The following is a 21,741-nucleotide window of genomic DNA, read 5'->3' as shown; positions in this document are numbered from 1 at the left end:
CCCGTAGCTCCCGAGTCCGCGGTCTGTTACCGCGTAGCCTACCGTACTCGGGGGAAAGGGAACTATAGGATTGAGGGTTTGAGGGCAGAGGGGGTTCGACAGTTTCAACTCGTTCGTGGGATGCGAGCGAGGGACTCTGCATAAAGCCTCGACGTGCGGCCGCGGCGGTAGTACGCGGAGTCGCGGTACATAGAAATCCGGTTTATAGGGAAATAAAAATTAATAGAAACCTTGAATTCATAAACTGGTCATCTCCTATTATTTTATATTATTTCGAATTATTGAATTGGTCACCTTCTATTTTTTTGTTTTTATTTTGAATTAATAAACTGGACACGGTGACCAGTGACCCCCCAAATTTTCAATAAATAAACTGGTCTGAGCAATTAATAAACTGGTCTTTGACCACTTGACCACCGTTATTTCCAAGGCTGGTCAGTACTGTCACATATTAAAACGCACGTGAAATTTAAGCTTTAATTAAATATACACTTCTATCTAAAATAAAATCATAACTAACATAATATTATGTTACAAAAGTATGATTTTAATTTAATAGTAGTTCACGCGTATTATCCAGTAGTCCCCTTTGATGTCCGCACCAGGCTCAGAAATACTGCTTTTACTAATTGGTCTTCGGGACTCCTGAAATCACCAGTTATCAAAAAGGTACTTTTGACCAGTGTGTTAATATTCCCAGTTTTTTTTTAAATTTAATAATATGGTTCTAGTAGCAGCTAGGCGCAACAAACACATTGTGTGGGGTGTTGTGTTTGTTGCTCCTAGGTAGCAGTGAACTCTAGTTTTTTATTTAATAAACTGCTCCAGGTAATAAACTGGTCTTTGACCAGCAGACCATGGCTATTTCCGAGACTGGTCTTTCATAGAGTAGACTAGAGTCAGAATCGAGCAGGACCTATAAAACTTAAAATTTTAGGCGCGAATATTTTCACCAAAATATTTCGGACCACGCTTCCCCGGTTTTTAATGATAACATTTTACTTTCATAAATCTAATTGGTGCCAAGGATTAGAATATAAGGTTCTTTAAAACCTGTATCTGGATTGTTCCAGTACCATATTACTACTATTGGTAACTTTGTCACATTTTCATGATAGAACATATTTTATATGAAACTTCACTATTTGAAAAATTCATAAAATGATTTTTAATGTCTTAAATAGGAATTGCAGATGGCAATGTTTAATCAGTCACAAATTAGATATATTATAAAAGTTTTGAAATAATTACTTACATACATGGTTTATATTTCTTCACTGAGAATAATTTTGATTAGGGCTTGCTTCTGAATAGTTTCTGGTTAATCTATGTTATAGCTAAAGCTTTTGTCAAGCAGGTTGGGCCATGAGTTTTTATAGCTGTTTTTTGCCTCTCAATAGTCAACATCGGCCCTAAAAATGTGCCATCTAGGGTACCCCGCTATGGGAAATAGTTTGTAAAATTACGCAAAATTGACTTTGCTAGAGCTTCTATTTCACTGTAGCCAATGAGCAGTTAAATAGCACGTCATGGTATATAATTTTTTAATTTTTCGTATCATGTTGCTTGGCTATGGGTTCCTTGACCTGATTTAGTAGCAACTGATACGGTAGTATGTAGGTATTATCAAGAATGAATTCATGTTAATGGCCAATATTTGGATACAATTGTAGCCTTGGATTTCATTATGTATGAACAATATTTTCGGTCTACAGGGAGAGAGTGATTGTGAGGTGAACAGTGTGTCGTCTTACCCCTTTAGCTGGGAAAAGATAGGGGGCATTGTTTTTCTTCCGTAAATTGCTAGGTGAATAGGATACTGCCTTCATTTTCTCAGTTAACATTAAGTCATTCTTGGTATTAACAGTAACACTGTTTTTCTTTTAACGTTTTATTTCATTTCAGAAAAGTTTCAGGATGACTAAACGAGGTCGCTCTGATGAAGATGATGATAATAACCTGCAGCCTCAAAGGAAATGGCTTATTCAGACAAGACAAATAGAAACCAGTAACCCTCAGGATATGCAGAATGTTTATGGTAATTAAAATTTTTGTCTAGTTATTTATTAATTTTGTAGAGGAAATTATGTTTTCTTTTTTCTTTTTTCAAAGATGAAACATAATTTTATTTTTACACTTTGTTGGGTTTTTTAAGTACATAGTACATTGGGGACAGTTACAGATTTACAAAATTAATTGTATAAAATCTGCAAAGAATTTTCTACTTTTGATATATTTTTTTCTGTTATAACATTTTATTTTACCAATCAAGAGCATGTCAGCAATGTGTACAAGAGGGGTAATTCTCCTTGGACCTTAGTTTTATAGATTTTTCTGTACAAAGTTTCACATGCTCTTCTAGTCAGTCTCCTATAAAGAATTCAGAATGAATTTCCACCAGCGGTTCACAAATTACCTATGAGTAAGGAAGGAGGTGTGTATAGACCAAAAGTAAATAGGGAAGAAAGTATGGCACTTGGGTCCAACCGCACGACGTCTTATTTGAGAGGTAAAATTTTTGGGCTTCGGAAATGATTTCCCCCTCGCCTCTTTACAGGGACACAAAGGTATCGGTTGTACTCCGCCATGATGAAAAATAGTTGTCTAGAAAACTCGGAACAACTTCTTCTGCGTTCAGTTTACATGTTCTCTCCCCACTGGTTTAATGGGTTTCCCCCCCCGAGCTCTTCGGTTTCCCCTTCCATAAAAACTTGTTGAGGTTAACGGTAATAGTAAGTGTAGGGAGCTGTTGGCTCGTGTGGCTTGCCACCACCCTCCTACTCATTGTAACCCGGCCACCTGAATTAAAGGCTTTAAAAGTCGCTCGATGACTAGTGCCTCTTGTGGCACTAACCTTTTTTAGTTGTGAGGCGTACATCGCGTGTCCAGGGTTTACCTGTTCTTCGTCTATGATTTATCTAAATATTGTCAGAACAACTGATGAAACTGACCTACTTAGAAAATGAGTGTCAAGATATTGTTTAAAATTTATCATTTGGTTTGCTAGTGGTGTGCTTTAACTACTTTGAATTTAAGCACTCGGTTTGAAATTCTCTAAGCCGTGTTGAGAAACTCGCTGAGTTTAGTTTACATGTTCTCTCCCCACTGGTTTAATGGGTTTCCCCCCCCCGAGCTCTTCGGTTTCCCCTTCCATTAAAACTTGTTGAGGTTAACGGTAATAGTAAGTGTAGGGAGCTGTTGGCTCGTGTGGCTTGCCACCACCCTCCTACTCATTGTAACCCGTCCACCTGAATTAAAGGCTTTAAAAGTCGCTCGATGACTTAGGCCGAAGGTGGTGCCTTGGGTATTAGCCTAGCTGATTATTATTATTATTATTATTATTATTCATGTGAAACATATACCTTCCCAAGTTCCCGTTGATTTTTCAAAATGCTTGTTGGAAGAAAATATAATTTGAGGTGATATTCATCATATAGGGAGTTTCTATTCTATCAGGAAAATAAGTGATTAATTAGTACACATACAGTCTAATTTTAATATTTTACATGGTTAGAAAAAGTAAAAAGTGTGGTGAATTTTGAGCTGTGATAAGGTGTACATATGCTCAATTTGGCAGGAAATTAACTCCCACTGAATCTACGTCGAGTTTCCAAAGGTACAAGTTTCATTTTTATGACTTGAATGGATACTTCTCTCGTAATATATATATATATTATAAGCTTCTGGAGGTACAAAATGTTACAGGGGTACTTAACACATGAAAGTTTTTTACTGGAACCTAAATTATCAATATTTTTATATTAGTCGTAAGTTAGTACTTATTCTTCACCTATTACTTTTTTACAGGTAAAACAATAAATGTTTAATTTTGAAACGTAATAATTTTAAAGTTTATGGTGCTATGCAATAGGTGTTTCCATGTAATAAAATAATAAAAAAATTAACAACATAAAACGTTTTTATCTGGGTCACGAACATAAGCTTTTTAGTACTTTATTGCTATCAACTGAGCGTAGGCTCTCTTATTATCAATAACTAAATCTAGTGACGTAGAAAAAACATGTACATGTGACCTCCCGTATTTTATAGAAACACCTATTGAGGGGTTTGAGTATTTGTTAAGTAATTTAGGTGTCGGATTTTCAATTTTAAATGTTCATTATGAGGGGGCGTTGAAAATATTTTTGCAGTACTTAAATTGTGAACACAGTTTGCTATGTTTGTTTAGTACAGGAGTACTAAACAAACATCATTAAATATTAACACTTAATTACTTGGAATAATAACTAATTTAATGAAGAGATCAACTAGGAGCAACAAACACAGCACCCCACAGAAGGAGAATGCAACCCGTCAAAAGTCGCTTATTTTCTTTTGTACATTTTTCATTGGTTAGACGCTTTAGCGAATGCTGCCGTTGGAAGGGGAAAATTTGGAAATTGTCTTCCCCTTTTCCGTAAAACGTTCAGCGTAAAGGTTTGTCTAATGAAATTGCTCCTTGAGATATATAAAAAAAAAATTTTGACTGTCTGGCAATGCAGTAATATGTTAGATTTTAACTCTTACTCACTGCCTACTTCTGTTCTTTAATACGCCTAGGTTTCTTACGTTTCTTTACATGAAACTTGTAGATAGAACTAGAAAAATGCTGGTTGATGGTTCTAAGATGCTATTCAAGTCATCAGTGAATTATGTTTCTGGAAATGACAGTAATAATTCCGGAAACTCTAATGGTAAGATTTCTTTAACAAGATAGTAGTAATCAAAAAATATAAACCCAATCGGTAAGTTTGAGTAATTTTAAACTAAAATTACACACCAATCCCACTCTTAACGGAAAAATGTACAACATCTTTTAAAATTTTTAGTTAAGCCTAAAGTCCTATGCATAGAAGTGTGGGCAAAATTTTGCTTGATTTTGTACTATAGTAGTTACTATCTTTCTCTAAGTAATAATAACAAGAGACATAGAAGAAAAAGAGTCTGCCTCGACGCTGCCTCTGTGTGCCATGAAAATTTCCAATTTCTCCGTCATGTTCTTTTTCCCTCGCGCCTGATTACATTTGACAGGCGTAGCATTGCACTTTGAAAATGCGTTATTAGTGAGTTTGCCCGAATTTCTACTAGTGTCGTGGGTACTATTTAAAAAACTTTGAATTTGAACAATATGATTGGCTCGCTGGTATAGGGGGTACCACGGAGGTTGGTGATCGAAGTTTTCAGGAAACCTATGGTTGAAGCTTGGGTAGGGCTCTCGAGGCAGACTCTTTTTCTTCTATGTCTCTTGATAATAATGAAATTAGTAATTTAATCCCACGCGAATGGGGTAGGCTTTGGAAAATTACTAGCAATTCTTGCATTGTCCTTTAAATATAAACTGTAAATAGGTTATTCAAACATAAATAATTATCTGATCTGTTCTCTTTTTCATATATAAGCTGCATATAATTTCTTTTTTACAATAAAATTACCTTTTTTTACAGTTAAATGCCAAGCATGTTCAGTAGTAAGTGGGTTAATCACCTGCTCATTTTGTGATCAATCTATTTGCATCAAATGTGTAAGAAGCTGTTCTATTTGTCAAAAGGAGTTCTGCCATTTGTGCTCACTTTTGAAGTATGTATGAAAATGTAGCCATTGAAGTACTTTTGTTTGGATAAATGCACAACAATAGGGGGCCTGCTGTTTGATTTATAATCTGCTTGTATAATTGTATTGTGTTGCTTGGCTTATAAAATCAATTGCTCGTTTTTTTTCAATGGGTGTATGATTAATGATTGTGTCCTAGATATTTCGAGCTGAAAGAGAAATCAGTTTTTGATACATTTGACCTAGATATTAAAGTGGGCTTAATTATCTTGTACCATCGAGGGAATGAGTAAAAAACTGAACATTTAATAAAAAAAAAGAGAGAAATGTATATAGAGAGGCACCAAAAATTCCCCTAAAAATATGAAGAAAATATGCCCCCACTAGCAGAAATTCCCTGGCTATTGTAAAAGTTACCCCGACTATGGGTATCATAAAATTAAAAAAAGGGTGAACACCAACACAATATATTTGTTCAAAACTTTAGACGCTACTAAACATTTCTGTGTAAAAATTATTTTGCGGAAATGAAAATTTGTGGAGGTATTAATTTAAAAAAAATGTTTACTAACGTTATTTTCCATTTCAGTTTGTACAATTTCACTAGTTACAATTATATATAGCCCAGTGGTGACTTATTAGAACTGGTTGTTTTAATCTATTGGGAGGCATTTCTTCTAGTGTCTGGGGGGATATTTTCTAGTGTTGGGGGGAATTAATTGTGTTAAAATAAAATGGGGGAAATTTTTCAGGGGGATTTAGTGCTACACCCATGTATAGAGAATAGGAAGCTTTGTTGCATTGACTATGCTTGGGCCCCATGACTAAGCCCAGCGCAACACATTTCTGGCAGACCAATGTTTACAACTAACCCATGCCAAACAAAAAGATGAGGCAATGCCAGCAATCAGCTAAGCCTAATTAATCTTGGCTACAGGACCAAATTGTAAATAACACAAGTTACCTTTTTAGTAAATAGATATGGTCATTATTTTATTAAAGTCCGTAAAGCTGAATTAACAACTAGACTGGAAATTGGAGTTTAATTCCATTGAAATGCTTGCCATTTTAATTCTACTAGAGAAGGGGATAAGGCGAGCTAAAATTTAAAGGAATGCCTATTTGATGAAGGCTGGAAAGAAATGAACAAAATCAATTATACTAGGGGTTGCAAAAATAAATTTATATTGAAATGTGCAAAGAATTTCGCGGGAAAAGTGTCAAATTTGTCACTATACAACTCTGGAATCAACTGCCAGATAGATATAAATTGAATATGTTACTAAATGTATTTAAAAAGGAAATATCTCTATTTAAAAGAACTTAATCCATAGGTGATTTAATTTACGCCTGAAGTATATTATGCGTCTAATTTCCTTGTAGTTAATGTAATTTAATGTAATTAATTTAAAGTCTAGGTTCTCCTTTTTTAATTATGACTTGGACCCTTTTGTAATTAAGAAACTTTTCTTAAAAGGTGATCCAATAAAAAAGCATTTTATTAATTAGGAAACGCCATGAGAGTCAAAATCCATGATTACAAATTCTATGTAAGTTTATAAACTCTCCAGAGTACTTAAAATATATTTCCCAAAGCTTAAATTTTCTAAAGTCCCTTTCCGTATGCGTCTCAAAATTAATTTTTGTGATTGAGATGAGACGAAAAACGTATTAAAAGGAATTTGGATGAACAAAAATTTTATCCAGAAAGGAAGTCCATATGCAATAATGAAGAAAATTACCATTCCACTGAGTAACGTTTAGGGATATATTTAAGTTCCTTGTTATTTTATAGGGCTCTAACATTGGAACGATTTGTCCAATTTCAATGACTTTTTACAAGTCTTCTCCAAATGTCACTTGTCATAGTTCGGTAATGAAAATTTCAGTCGCTGCGACAAAACTACTTAATTTTAATTTTTTTAGCTACAATTAAAGTGAATAAAAATTCATCAATCATATTTTTGTGCAAAATAGTAATTACAACCCTAACAAGATCCATTATTAATGGCATGAAAAGGGTACCTTGTTTGTTCAAACCTTGGCCCACCAGACTGCATGGGGCCCCCTAATTTGTTATTTTTTCAAAACTTTTTATTTATTTTCAGATATAAAAAACAGGAGGTTGCCTTTTGTTTGTCATGCTGTTGATATTTCTTAAATGAACAATTTTGAAGTTTGTTGTATTTAATAAAGTTTTCATTTGGTTTTAATATTTTTCAAGTGTTTGATTCTGTAAAGCTCAAAATCTTGTCTATGAATTTGTACATTAAAAATATAAACACAAAAATATTCACATTTTTTAACCTATTAAACTAAATTTATTACATTGATTATTATAAACTGTTCTCAATTTGGTCATATACAAAATTGACGAACTTGCATTACAAAAAAGTTTTATAGCACTAAAAATGAAGGAAATGGTGTTCATTGAAATTTTCATAGGGCCATTCCACAAAAAATAATCAGTGTTATGCCACATCCTTAAACTTTATTTGAAATTTTTTTCAAGGGATTCTTTTATGTAAAAAGTATTTTTAACATGCAATTATTATTTTTTGGCAATTTTAAACGTTTAAAAATTGCAGAGAAATGGTTAAAATGGTTTTGGCAGCAAAAATAGGTGATCTAGTATGTTTTTAAGCAATAGTCAGATTTTAATAGGACAAGGCCAGTTTTAAAGCAATTTTCATGTTTTTAAAAATTTCTTGTCTTAAACTCTTGACCCTCAAAATGAAGTATTGAACCTTTGATTATAACAGAACTTTAAATTTAAACTAAACCAATAATGTATTTATTGCTTCTATGTTGAGACAATTTGTAGCATTGCTCCCACTTACCCTCATGCTCTAACAATGAGCTCCTTCCCCCTAAAAAAATTAATTCAGCCCCTTGTCTCATTGATGATAATGGCTAAAAGTTGCTCGATGACTTAGGCCTAAAGGGGTGCCTTGGGTTTTAGCATAGCTGATTATTATTATTATTATTACTAGTAATATTATTACTTGAGCAATATAAAACCTTTTTTTCTGATATTTGAAAAAAATTACGTTTACCCTAAAACATGATTATATTATTTCCTATTATAGTCCTGATTTTAAGGTGACGATGCTTGTTTCATAGCCTTTGCCATTGGCTTACCAGAAATTATTTTAGAAATTTGGATTATTAAACGCTTGATTCTTTAAAAACAGTTAAAAATATTTGACTTTTATCAAAAGTAAATAGGGGGATCGAGAAAGTCTATCACTGCCTTCAGATTTTACCTTCCACCATGCTTGACACCCTTTAAAAGAGCTAGTGATCACGTGATATTTCTAACCAATAAGGCTAGCGCATTACGCGCAAAGTAGTGCATTTGTGGTATTCCGGTCCGCGTTCAAGATGAAAATTTTTTATGTTATTCCCTGGCAACCATGTCACCGCCTCGCGATTACAAATAGTCTCTGTCAAATGCTGATCATTATTTCCTTTGATAATGGTTGATTTCAATTAATAATTACTATATCAATTGTAAAATAAACAAAAAAGCTCGTAGCTATAGCTATTATTTCGGTTAAACTTGCAAATTGTTAGGCCTTAACATCGTATATTTACCAATTAGTCCCGATCTCTGCTCTTAGATGGCGCCACGCTCTCCACGATTAACGGAGCGTTATTCTAGTTACAGTTTATTTCTTTTCAAAAGTCGTGTTATTATTTTTAAAATGTCTCAATTTAGTTTCTATCATATATCTACTTTATTTAGGAACTAAATTAACCAAATTATCTAAAGCAAAAGTTTAATATTCACGTCTTTTATAGAGAACTATTTTTCACCGTGGCGGAGTACAACCGATACCTTTGTGTCCCTGTAAAGAGGCAAGGGGGAAGTAATTTCCGAAGCTAAAAAATTTACCCCTCAAATAAGACGTCGTGCGGTTGAACCCAAGTGCCAGACTTTTTCCCCCTATTTACTTTTGCTTTTATCAGACTAAAAAAAATTGTCAAAAGGTGAAAATATTACATTAGGATTTTAGCATTTGGGGGAACATCCAAAAATAGAAATAAAATTAAAAGTGTACATAGCTCTTTTTCAATAGATGTCACTAGCATCAAAATATAAAAGGTGGTACTTATCGGCACCCCTCGCGTTGTTTGGTTTGTAAATTGGTCAATAACATAAATTACAACAACAATAAATATTTTTACACTACTTAATTAAAAGCAGTTACGAGGGCCGGTTAGTTCAGATTACAAGAGGATGGTCAGAACTGATCAGATGTATCAAGTGTTAATCTAATTTATATAGTCTCAGTGGCTGTAGTAACATGAACATTACATGTCTCCAAGGAAACATCAATTCAAGTAGTTTCTACTACATTATCATAACCGGAAGAAAGTGGGAGTAATAAATATAAATCTGGAAGCATTTTGAATTTCTTTACAACAACAATAAATATTTTTACACTACTTAATTAAAAGCACTTACGAGGGCCGGTTAGTTCAGATTACAAGAGGATGGTCAGAACTGATCAGATGTATCAAGTGTTAATCTACTTTATATAGTCTCAGTGGCTGTAGTAACATGAACATTACATGTCTCCAAGGAAACATCAATTCAAGTAGTTTCTACTACATTATCATAACCGGAAGAAAGTGGGAGTAATAAATATAAATCTGGAAGCATTTTGAATTTCTTTGGAAGCTCCTGTTTGGAAAGTAGGACCATTTATCTTGGATTGGATAGTTTGTAAATTGGTCAATAACATAAATTACAACAACTATAAACAATATTTTTACACGGGATACATACGATTTAGGTTTAAGTCCACTAAATAGAGTAAAAGCCGTCTAACTATACAGGGTGTTACGGATAAGAGTACCGAAACTTTCTATATGCATTCTGTGGGTCTCTATGAGTAAAAAATGTCTTGTAAACATGGATCCTAAAGTGCTTCGTTTCAGAGATATGGGCTCCCAAAAAAATACCCCAAAACACCGGACACAGCCTTAAATATGGCAAACAATATTCTTCCTTGAACCAAATTGTTTTTTATCCGTGAGGCGAGAAACTTTAATAACAAGTGGCAAAAGTTCATTAATGTCCTTTTAGAAGTAAAATGAGTTTGAAGACAAAGCCATTTTAATTTAGTGATACGATTTGAATTATTTAATTTAAAGATACAAATGTCATAAAAATTCTAAAGGAATGGTTTTAAAATTGTCTAATATTGTAGCTAATATGGCACATTGGTCCAGGAACGCTTATTGCACAGACGGGCTCAAGACAAATGGGTTAGAAGCTTAAAGATTCAACCAGCAGTAGATTACTAAAAGACTGGTGTCAGGTCGACTGGCGTTTGACTCTGTAGATAGACGGCTAAGAGAAATACAAGAAATTTGTATCTTTAAATTTAATAATTAAAATCGTATCAATAAATTAAAATGGCTTGTATTTGTCTTCAAACTCATTTTACTTCTAAAAGGACATTAATGAACTTTTGCCACTTGTTATTAAAGTTTATAGCCCCACGGATAAAAAACAATTGATAGTTTAATGAAAACAATTTGGTTCAACGAAGAATATTGTTTGCCAGATTTAAGGCTGTGTCCGGTGTTTTGGGGTATTTTTTTGGGAGCCCATATTTCTGAAACGAAGCACTTTAGGACCCATGTGTACTAGACATTTTTTACTCAGAGACCCATAGAATGCATACATAAAGTTTCGGTACTATTATCCGTAACACCCTGTATAATACTCTACAATGGCTCTCTGACAACGTTATCATTTGCTATTTTCAATTTAAGCTTCCTTTTCCATAAAAAGATGGCACCATGCTCTCCAGTTAAGTCATGTTTTTCGGAGAATCGGATAGATTCATGGCCATCTCTAAAAATAGGGGCCTTTTCCTAATACAGGTGGCAATGATAGAGCCGCCACTTGCTTAGTTTAATAGTTTCATTCATTTCAATGGACAAAATAAGTTTTAATGCAAGGTTATTTTTAAAGCTTTTTCCTTTAGAGGTGTCTGAAAGCGAATACATTTTAATCAGCATTCCTTGAATAACTTTAAAAATGACTGAAAGCTTCTTTAAACTTACAAATAAGGGTAAAAGTGAGAAGTCAAAAATAACTACAACAGTACCTTCCAGGATTTTAGGGTGGAGACAAAGAAAAGAGTACATCTCAAAATTCCACTTCTGTAGTATTTGATTACCAGCAAATAACAAGATTACTCACCCTCAACGTAAAATATGGCTCATAGGAATTAACAATGTTATAAATAATAACAGCCAAGAACATTTTTAATCCACAGTTTATTGTATGAACATCAATATTTTACACCATGTAATTCAATCTAACAGATTTAAACTTTCACTGTTTGGTTAGATTTTATCACTTAGTCTCACTAGGACATAAATTTCAACTGGTTCTGAAACATTTCTTTTAATGTTTTATGCTAAGTACACACACATTTTGTTAGTAAATAACATCCAAGTTGTTTTTATTTAAAGACTTGGTTTGATATTCAAAAACAGTTATGGATTGTAAAACACAGCAGGCATTTGGATATAAATGAACCCTTTAATATAGGCACCATTCATATATTTGACTAGCACTAATTAATCACAGAAAAAAAATGGAATGCTCTGAATTATTGCCATTCAATACCTCACCTTTTCACTTTTAAAGAGGCTTTTTTAAGTTTGACTATCCATTGCCTGGTATAGCAAAACATTTGACTAGCAAGAAGAATAAATAGAATCAAAATGACTAGAAAGAGAAATAACATTTTAGAATCAGGGCAAATAAAAATAATATAAATCAAGTCGAGTTCCATTGTGGAACTAAATAGTAAACATTAAAAAAATAGAATGATAGAATTTTCAATTGCGATAAGACCACGCAACATCTGAGAGAAATATGCTTCTACGTACATGTAGTTATGGGCAAGATGGAAACAAAGTCACAGATTAATATCCAGCAACTTTGTATCAGTTATTGAGAGGCTCTATTGCAACAAAAATGGTTAACTTAAGTTTACATGGTTGCCTTCTGCTCTTTAACGTAGTAAAATAATTTCCAAACAAAATACAAAAATATAAATGCTAACATACAAAATAAATATTTGTTTCAATTCATGATGAGAACAATTTTAAAACTTTAACTTTTATAATTGACTAATTTCATGGTCTTTTTAAAGGTTATGTTAAAATTTTGTATCTTAATTTCCTGAAAGCTCATACTTAAAATTAACATTAGTTTATTTAAGCTATATATTTACATAGCGTAGTGCCCATTAAAACCCTGCAGGTTCATTTACTTCGTCATTATTTATATCGTTAAAAATACCATGCTTTTCCTAAAAAAAAATAATACGTTTGGCACAAACATTTACCAAATGGTAATATTTTGTGCAAAACTTCATTTTCGGGAGTTCAATGGAAAAAGCACTGCTTAAATTACCAACATAAAACATAACTCTCAGTAAAAAAAAATGTTTGATGCCCTTTGTCCATGAACAAAACTTGTTTTTAATTGATCAAGGGAGGAACTAAAAACATTTTTATAAAAAAAGGAGTGATATTCAACCTTTGGTGCCAAATATGCTGTGGTTACAGCACTGAGGCAACTCCAGGTATAGTCTCAAAGATACACAACTAAACTAACATTTAACTTACTATTTAGTAATTGACTTTATAAATATTTAATTCATTTTTGGTTAGTGTTTATTATCAGTAGGGCCCATTTAATTTTTTTCATTTGTTTCAAAACCAAAACCAGATATCTTAACTGCAGTGTTTAATGATTGAAAATAATTTTTAAAATCAACTGGATTGAATATGACGACTGCATTGCCAAGGATGGCAATTTGGTTCCTAAGATAATGTGTCTGACTGCTTATTGAATCCAGGGGTATTTGTGGAAATTGCCTAATGGTTGGTTAAGAGAGTCAACCATATCACCTCAATTTGTGATTATAAGTTAGAATAATTTACTACAAACTATTTAAGTACATTACCAAGCCAACCCATATGAAGAAATGATAATTATACTCAGTCAGACCCTGTTGGTTAAATTTTTATTATGTTGTTCATAATTTTATTTGGTCAAGCAGTAACTTTGCTCTTTTTTGCCACTATTCAATATATAAATCAGCTATGGAGTAACTGTAGCAGTTACTAACAGGATTAGTAATTTGCTCTACATAAAAAAACTTTGGAAATGAAAACATTTAAAGATTCAGCAGTGCTTTACAATGCAAATGAAAATTATAAATTATTGATGTTAATGGAAATTTAAAACTTAAGTAAAATTTAAAAAGTTTTTAGGAAAAACATGGTTTGAGTTGAAAATTACTTTCCAATTACCAATATTGGTATTCTCTATCCTATAACATGACACCTAAAAACATTCCCAAGACCGATTAGTTAAATTTACGTTTTTGTGTCATTGTGTACATTTATAACAAAATGTCTGTGGGAGATAGCACAACACAGAAGTGCTATACAAGTCGCTAGTCACGCACAAAACGCGATTGGAATTCTTAACCATTTTTTACCCATCTTGTATGTGCTTTTCCAAGACTAATACAATTTATACTTGCCATAAGTAAACCTCAGATTAGGAATAATGTTATGTTTAGTTACGGGAGCTAAATGCATTATAGTTATATAACTACATTTGTCAAGTAGAGAAAGGCATTGAATTGTTCTTTTAGTGGAGTACGGTAAAGCCTACATTGAGATAAAATTGCTTCTAAATAAATAGAAAAAGGGGGAAAATGCATCCTCCTACGTTAAACAAAGAACATTAGAAACTTTCTGCCTGCTTATTAAAAACATTTTCCAAGTAAAATATAGCTATTAAAAATTTCAAGGACTAATAAATAATATCGGCTGTAAAAGTAATATCAGTTGAGGATGAATGAATTAAAACACTATTCAAACTTTGAAAACAAGTGACAATTGTTGGTAAAATTACATGACACACATAGGACTTAATATTGTGCCCTATTCCTTTTTTACATATATTTCAAAGACGGAGTAACGTCATTTTTCTTGGGCCATTAAGTTCACTAAAAAAATTTTAAGTGCGAGTTTTTGAAAATGCAGTCTTTTCTCCCTCCACGATTAAGGTCAAACACGCTATAAATATTTTAGGCGGTGTTTTGTTTTTTGGAAAAGAAGCTGCCACTGTGATATCTATATATTACTACAAACTAACTTTGTTTTGAGTTATTTAACAATATTGACTTACAATATAAATATTTATAAACTTTTCCATGATACTTAAGTTTTGACACGTATTATTCTTGTAAGAATGACTAGATGGCACCATTTTCAAACTGGTATTTTCTAGTCTAAAGATCTAAATTTGCCATCTAGCGGAACAAAAACGTCGATAATCCGGCTTTAAAATACCCAATTTTAACATTTAAATTTTTCTTCTTTATAATTTATTTCTATCCCAGTTTCCCCCCAAAATCTAATTGTTTTACATTTTTGGTGAAATTGGTTCTTCAAACTTTTAGCACTGGCAACCTCCATTTGGTGGCGCCGGATTTTCTGTCAGGCGAGTGCCCTTGGAAGCGCTTACAAGAGTAGGATCAGAGTCTAAACTTTCAGACATCTTGTCACAAATGATGTCAACTAAGCGCTCAAAAACTGCCTTGACATTGACATTTTCCTTCGCAGATGTTTCAAAAAACTCCAAACCTAGTTGGTCGGCTAGTTGTTTCCCTCTTTCTGTAGATACCACACGTTCATCTTCCATGTCACACTTGTTTCCTACCAGAATAACTTGAGCATTGTCCCAAGAGTAAGTTTTAATCTGAGTTACCCTAGAGAAAGTAAACGGTTTACAGGGAATATTAGTAAGAATAGTTCTCAAGGTTATAAATCAAGGTTTTGTTTGGTATTTGGAAATAAGCTGCGGGAGAGAAATAAATGCACATGTATTAGTTTGTAGTAGGAATTAAAACAATAGTTGATCTATTTTCTTGAAATACAATTCTGAGCAATATCAAAGACTTCTAGGTTCGAAATCACTGCCTTGTGTTTTAATCAATATCGTTTACCTACTTCCTGCCAGAAGTCAGTAAACAATTAGCTCCATAGTTACCATGTTGATAAACTAAACATAGGCCACTATAGTAACTAATGGAGTCCAATTTTTTGAAGATCTCAGGCCTGAAGTGGGCAAGCTTTTGTTACAAAACCATCAATTTGTAAGATTAGTTTAGTTTTCGAATCTAGGGTATGGGTTCTATATTATATTATAAATTTCAATACTTCATGCATACTATAAAAATAAAGTTAAATGCAATGAAACCACGATTTAAATTTGGAAAAAATTATTCATTTAAATCACAATGGATTTCAAATGTGGGGTAAAACAATGAAAAAATAAACTTTCTAAAACCACTCCCAAAACTGGAGATGCCGCGATAGGCTATTTGTGGCCTATATATCAACATTTATATCGGATAATATTAACAAAGTTAACTATCATAACAGTAGTGTATCCGATAAAATCATTGAAAAAGACAGTTCCGTACAATATTCTAGTTTATCATTGCAAGAGCATATCCGAATGTTTCTTTTCATTTTACGTGAAACAGATTTCTATTACAAATCAAATATAGTTGTTTTGTTTACACTCTTAACCCCCTATCTAAAAAAAGGCATAATCTAGCTTCTGAAGTCTGCCGTAAGTGGCGCGGCCAATCAAATAAAATACTGTAATTATGTAGTTAATCGATAATTTTCTTATTTTTAAATGTTTTCCTTCAAATATTTTTCTAATACCATGCAGTATCGGCCAATATTGGCTGACACTGATATTAGAAACATATTTCGGTGCATCCCTACTCAAAGCCAAGGAAATCCGAGCCAATATTTAATTTCATTTTAGAATATATCACTCAAAATGGAAAGGAGCCATTCATGTTCCACAAATTAATAAATCAAATAGGGTGAAGTGTAGTACAGCGGCCTCATCGAATTTGATATTAATTTTGGTTGCGCCTGATAGACCTTGTCACGTAGATGTCGAGGGTATTTTTTATTTTGGCCGCAAATGATTATTTAATTGTTTAACTTAATTTTTTTAATTTTAAAAATTTCTCATTTTCATTGAATTTTATATTAATTTTGGTTGCGCCTGATAGACCTTGTCACGTAGATGCTGAGGGTATTTTTTATTTTGGCCGCAAATGAGTATTTAATTGTTTAATTTAAAAAATTTCTCATTCTCATTGAATTTTATATTAATTTTGGTTGCGCCTGATAAACCTTGTCACGTAGATGCCGAGGGTAATTTTTATTTTGGCCGCAAATGATTATTTAATTTTTTATGTTATTTTAAATATCTAATTTTTGGGCATTTGCACGTGTTTTGTTGTACTTATTTCCGTCGTGTGTTCGCCGGCAACACAGTTTCGGTGTCCTAATGAATTCCACGTGATATTCCCTTTTTGTATAAAATCAGTTACAGTTTTTGTTCATTTTCTCGGTGTTTTGTATTTTTGGGCCACAAAGTGATATTCCTGTACTTTGTCAAATCTTTTACAGTTTTTGTTCATTTTCTCGGTGTTTTCTATCATTGGGCCACTTTGTTTCTGGTTGAGATTAAAAGTATATACTTGATGCGTAAGGCTTGGTACTGTCCTCTAGGTCGCGTTATAGATGGCCCATCGCTTTTTTTAGTATGGGGTTGGGGAGGCGCTGCGCGCCCCCAGCGCTTGAGCGAAGTGAGTGCGCGGCGCCATCAGGCGCCAATACGGGGAGTTTAGTAACGTCTTTTACGTGTTTTGGAAGTAATTACCTTCATCGGGTTGTCGCCTACACCACGGCTTGTTACTGTTTGTTTAGGTTTCCACTCTACTAACTTTTTAACATTAAGTTAGTTAATTTAATTATCATTTTCGACCCAAAAACAAAAGTTTCGTAATCAACGCGTCAAGTGCTACATTCTCCGCCACCCAAAAATACAAAAACGACGTAATTTCCTACAATTAGTTAATTAATTTAATTATCATTTGCGGCCCAAAAAAAATTAGTTTCGTAATCTACGCGTCAAGTGCTACATTCTCCGACACCCAAAAATACAAAAACACGGTAATTCCCTAAAATTAGTACATTTTTAACATTAAGTTAATTAATTTAATTATCATTTGCGGCCCAAAAAAAATTAGTTTCGTAATCTACGCGTCAAGTGCTACATTCTCGACCAAAAAAAAACACGAAATTACATGAGGCCGCTGTAGTGCAATTTTGCCATAAAATAATATAAAATAGAATGAAATAAAAATAAAATAAAACAAATTAATTTAAATTAAGTTTTTAATTTTTATGAAAAAAATAAACTGCCAAACCAGAACTGAAAATATATTATAAATTCAACTGCCAAGCAGACCCAAATACTAAAATGGCTCCCAGATTCCCGTGACTTCACAGAATATTACTTTTTCAAATAATACTTCCATAATAGCTTTGAGGGTGCAAAGTTTTAAGGTAACACAAAATCAGGTGTAATTTATATAACGCAGCAGACTTTTTAATGTGACACATCTTAGAAGTCTTCACGCACTTGTTAAGTTGCGAGAAATTTCACATTTTCTAATGCTCTTTTATTCAATTTATTTTATCAAAACATCTAATACATGATTACATGGGCTAATTTTGTTTTGGATTCACATTGTTTCTGAAAAGGTAGTAAATTTGTATTATGAAATCTTACCAATCTTGTACACTGTTAAACGACTCCTCATTTGTGACATCATACATTAAAATGAAGCCCATGGCTCCTCTATAATAAGCTGTGGTTATGGTACGGTATCTTTCTTGGCCTGCGGTGTCCTACAATTTTTGAAAAGGTAAGAAAATTTTACAAAACAGCACAAACATATAACAATGCACTAAGAAATCAGGTTGCTGAAATTTTCCATTAGATGGTTTCTTTTCGCCTGCTCTCAAACTAAGAGTACTCTTTTTACCCTAAAATGTTTTATTTGCCTGTTCCAAGGATTTGATTTACTCTTCCCCTAAGGCAACCATTTCGGGATAACCTTTTTACCCCGACTCGACTATTCGCCACCACAAAATCGGAGTAAAATCCCAGAACAGGTGAACCACCAACGCAAGATCTATACTTCAGTATCATAAAAAAGCCCTTTGTAAAAGCAAATTATTTAAATTGAAATTTGTAAAGACATAAATTTTTTAAAATTAGTGTCACTTAAATCAAGTATGGTTTAATGAAAAAATATAGGAGTTATATTTATATAATGGATTTAATTAATATTAAATATTTTGAATTTTTATGGTGTTGCTGAATTACAAATCAAAACCCTGTTACTTTCTACCATTTACTGACAATTCAGTTTGATTAAAATTAGGTTAATTAAATAAATGTTTTTGAAAAACTTTGTTGCAAATTGAGGTGCTCCGTTTGAGCCAAATTTTAAACATTAGATTTTTGTGACCAAGGCTAATTTTTAATGTTTAAATCTAATAATTTTCATACACATCCTTTTGACTCAAACGAACTTAATTATAATATTATATTAAAATTTTAATTAAATATTCAACTCCTCAGATAACAAATTAATATTTTGTACAAATAAGAGGTATTTTCTTAAGAAAAGATAAATAATAGTAATTATAATAATAATTGCTAGGCTAAAACCAAAAGTAAATAGGGGGAGAAAGTCTATCACTGCCTTCAGATTTTACCTTCTATATTTCTAACCAATAAGGATAGCGCATTACGCGCGAAGTAGTGCATTTGTGGTATTCCGGTCCGCGCTCAAGATGAAAATTTTGATTTTTATTCCCTGGCAACCATGTCACCGCCTCGCGATTTCAAATAGTCTCTCTGTCAAATGCTGACCATTATTTCCTTCGATAATGGTGTATTTTAATTAATAATTACTATATCAATTGTAAAATAAACAAAAAAAGCTCGTAGCTATAGCTATTATTTCAGTTAAACTTGCAAATTGTTAGGCCTTAACATCGTAGATTTACCAATTAGTCCCGATCTCTGCTCTTAGATGGCGCCACGCTCTCCACGATTTAAGTGAGTGTTATTCTAGTTACGGTTTATTACTTTTCAAAAGTCGTGTTATTATTTTTAAAATGTCGCATTTTAGTTTCTATCATATATGTACTTTATTTAGGAACTAAATTAACCAAATTATCGAAAGCAAAAGTTTAATATTCAGGTATTTTATAGAGAACTATTTTTCATCGTGGCGGAGTACAACCGATACCTTTGTGTCCCTGTAAAGAGGCGAGGGGGAAGTCATTTGCCAAGGCCAAAAATTTTACCCCTCAAATAAGACGTCGTGCGGTTGGACCCAAGTGCCAGACTTTCTCCCCCTATTTACTTTTGCTAAAACCCAAGGCCCTACCTTAGGCTCAAGTCACCTAGCGACTTATAACGCCATTAAACAGTTGGCCAACAGCTCCCTACACTTAATATTACCGTTAACCTCTACAAGTTTTTATGGAAAGGGAAACCGAAGATCTATATTAAACGTCAAACTATCGATTTAGTTTCGTAATAAATCTGCAAAATTATTTAAAAAAATAAATACAAAAACAATGCAGCAGAAAACTTCTGTGTCTCAGAAATGTCTTTTTACCTTCAAATTTTCTAACCACTTAAGTTGCCTTTTAATTATACTGAAATGTTTTTTTCATATTTCAATTAGTAAGTCACATAACTTCCTATGTGACACAAACATTTAGACCCCAAAACATTTAAGGGGAAACTTACCCAAATTTGTAATTTAACTCTCTTGTCTTGTCTGAAAACGGTTTTGACTTTGAAGTCAATGCCAACAGTGCTTACAAAGGCGGAGGTGAATGAGTCATCCGCATAGCGGAAAAGAAACGAGGTTTTTCCAACACTACTATTACCAATTATTAGTATTTTAAACATGTAATCAAAATTTTGATCTGCAGCATCTTTTTGCCATTTCTGATCTTGGCCAGCAGCCATATCTTCTGAAAAAAGAAATCACATTTTACATGAGCTAAGATTCAAGAATAAGTCAAAGCTAGACCTAAATGGTGTCACCCAATAAAGCATTTTATTATTATTATTATTATTACTATCGCCACCTAAAGGCTTGTTTTCCTAATAGATGGTGGAAAGAATATCCTCAATTCCCTATTGGAATTTCTAGCAAAAAATATTAGTGGCTGGATTTAAACTTTGATTTTACTAACTTAGCATGATAAAAATTCAACCAGTTTCCAACCCATTTAAATGCCTTTATTTTCGTTGGATCTTTGGTAAAATAAGAAACAAAAAACTATCTGTGCCAATATTCTTTATGTTCATTTAGCGGTACTAATAACCTTTGAACATGAAAAACTATAGATATAAGGTAGCTACACAATGCTCGAGGATTACAAATCTTTTTCGGTTTACAACCCCCACCATACACAACTCCATTGATTTTTTTGTTTTACTACTATTGTATTTCTTATAATACCGAAAGGATTTTCCAAAATTTTCGGATCAATATAAAATCAACAGCTCTACCGCTTTCATTTATAGAGCTACTCCAATTCTTGATTAGAATCACAGTTTAGAGGCCTAATGAATCAAGTAATTCAAAGTTAGAATTAACACCCATTATTGGAAAAACAGAATCAAATTTGGCTAAAGATTAAAATAAAAAAAAACTACAAAAAAAAACAGTTTGTTAATAAGTTTTATTCAGCAATTAGTAACCACCACTTTTCAACTCCGTATACTGCAAAAATTATAATTATTTACGTTTAAATTGCTTCTAGCCGATTCAATGGATCAGTAACCCAATTAAAGCTCTAAAAGCAAACAAATTTTGGTGTACTGAAAACACGAAGGGACCAAGGCTTAGGGCATTACTGAATCTTTATCTCGCTAGATCTTTTCCACTTATAAAAACTTTTAATAATGTTAAAAATCATGTAATTACAAAGCGTATATTAAAATAATCTATATTTATTCAGTAAATTCTTGATTACCTTATAGTTAAGAATTGTTGGAGGCTAGACTCGTCTATTTCGTGAACTGATAGAGCCAAGTAAAGTGTTTCCAGCTTCCAAAACTATTTTTCCAGATAGAGAAAATTCCATAATTTTTACTTTTTTATTAGAAAATTACCCAAGTTTAATCTATGGAAGTTATACAGCATAAACATCAGA

The 21,741-nt window shown here is 32.7% G+C and overlaps 2 protein-coding genes across 4 annotated transcripts; one reads left to right on the top strand and one right to left on the bottom strand.

Annotated features, from left to right (window-relative positions):
* Nucleotides 1–587: 587 nt before the first annotated feature.
* On the top strand, nt 588–7,786 carry LOC149960203 (uncharacterized). The gene is made up of 5 exons (XM_090165192.1): nt 588–669; nt 1,906–2,038; nt 4,593–4,694; nt 5,445–5,577; nt 7,659–7,786. The coding sequence occupies exons 2-5, from the start codon at nt 1,918–1,920 to the stop codon at nt 7,699–7,701; spliced, it is 399 nt and encodes a 132-aa protein (XP_090021318.1). The 5' UTR covers nt 588–669; nt 1,906–1,917; the 3' UTR covers nt 7,702–7,786.
* A 5,248-nt stretch (nt 7,787–13,034) lies between these two features.
* Rab3 (RAS oncogene family member Rab3) lies at nt 13,035–21,741 on the bottom strand. 3 transcript variants are annotated; one of them, XM_090166579.1, is made up of 5 exons: nt 21,727–21,741; nt 21,562–21,644; nt 20,321–20,550; nt 18,278–18,396; nt 13,035–15,377 (listed from the first exon to the last, which is right to left on the bottom strand). In XM_090166579.1, exons 3-5 carry the CDS (start codon nt 20,543–20,545, stop codon nt 15,065–15,067), a joined length of 657 nt encoding a protein of 218 aa, XP_090022705.1. In that variant the 5' UTR covers nt 20,546–20,550; nt 21,562–21,644; nt 21,727–21,741; the 3' UTR covers nt 13,035–15,064. The 3 variants fall into 3 exon arrangements, with proteins under 3 accessions (XP_090022705.1, XP_090022704.1, XP_090022706.1); XM_090166578.1 differs by lacking the exon at nt 21,727–21,741 and having other exon boundaries at nt 21,562–21,699; XM_090166580.1 differs by lacking the exon at nt 21,727–21,741 and having other exon boundaries at nt 20,321–20,547; nt 21,562–21,655.

The sequence above is a fragment of the Leiobunum rupestre genome, chromosome 2 (assembly GCF_980474605.1).
Source record: "Leiobunum rupestre chromosome 2, qqLeiRupe1.1.hap1, whole genome shotgun sequence".
NCBI lineage: Eukaryota > Metazoa > Arthropoda > Arachnida > Opiliones > Sclerosomatidae > Leiobunum > Leiobunum rupestre.
This window is presented reverse-complemented; position numbering and strand designations above follow the sequence as displayed.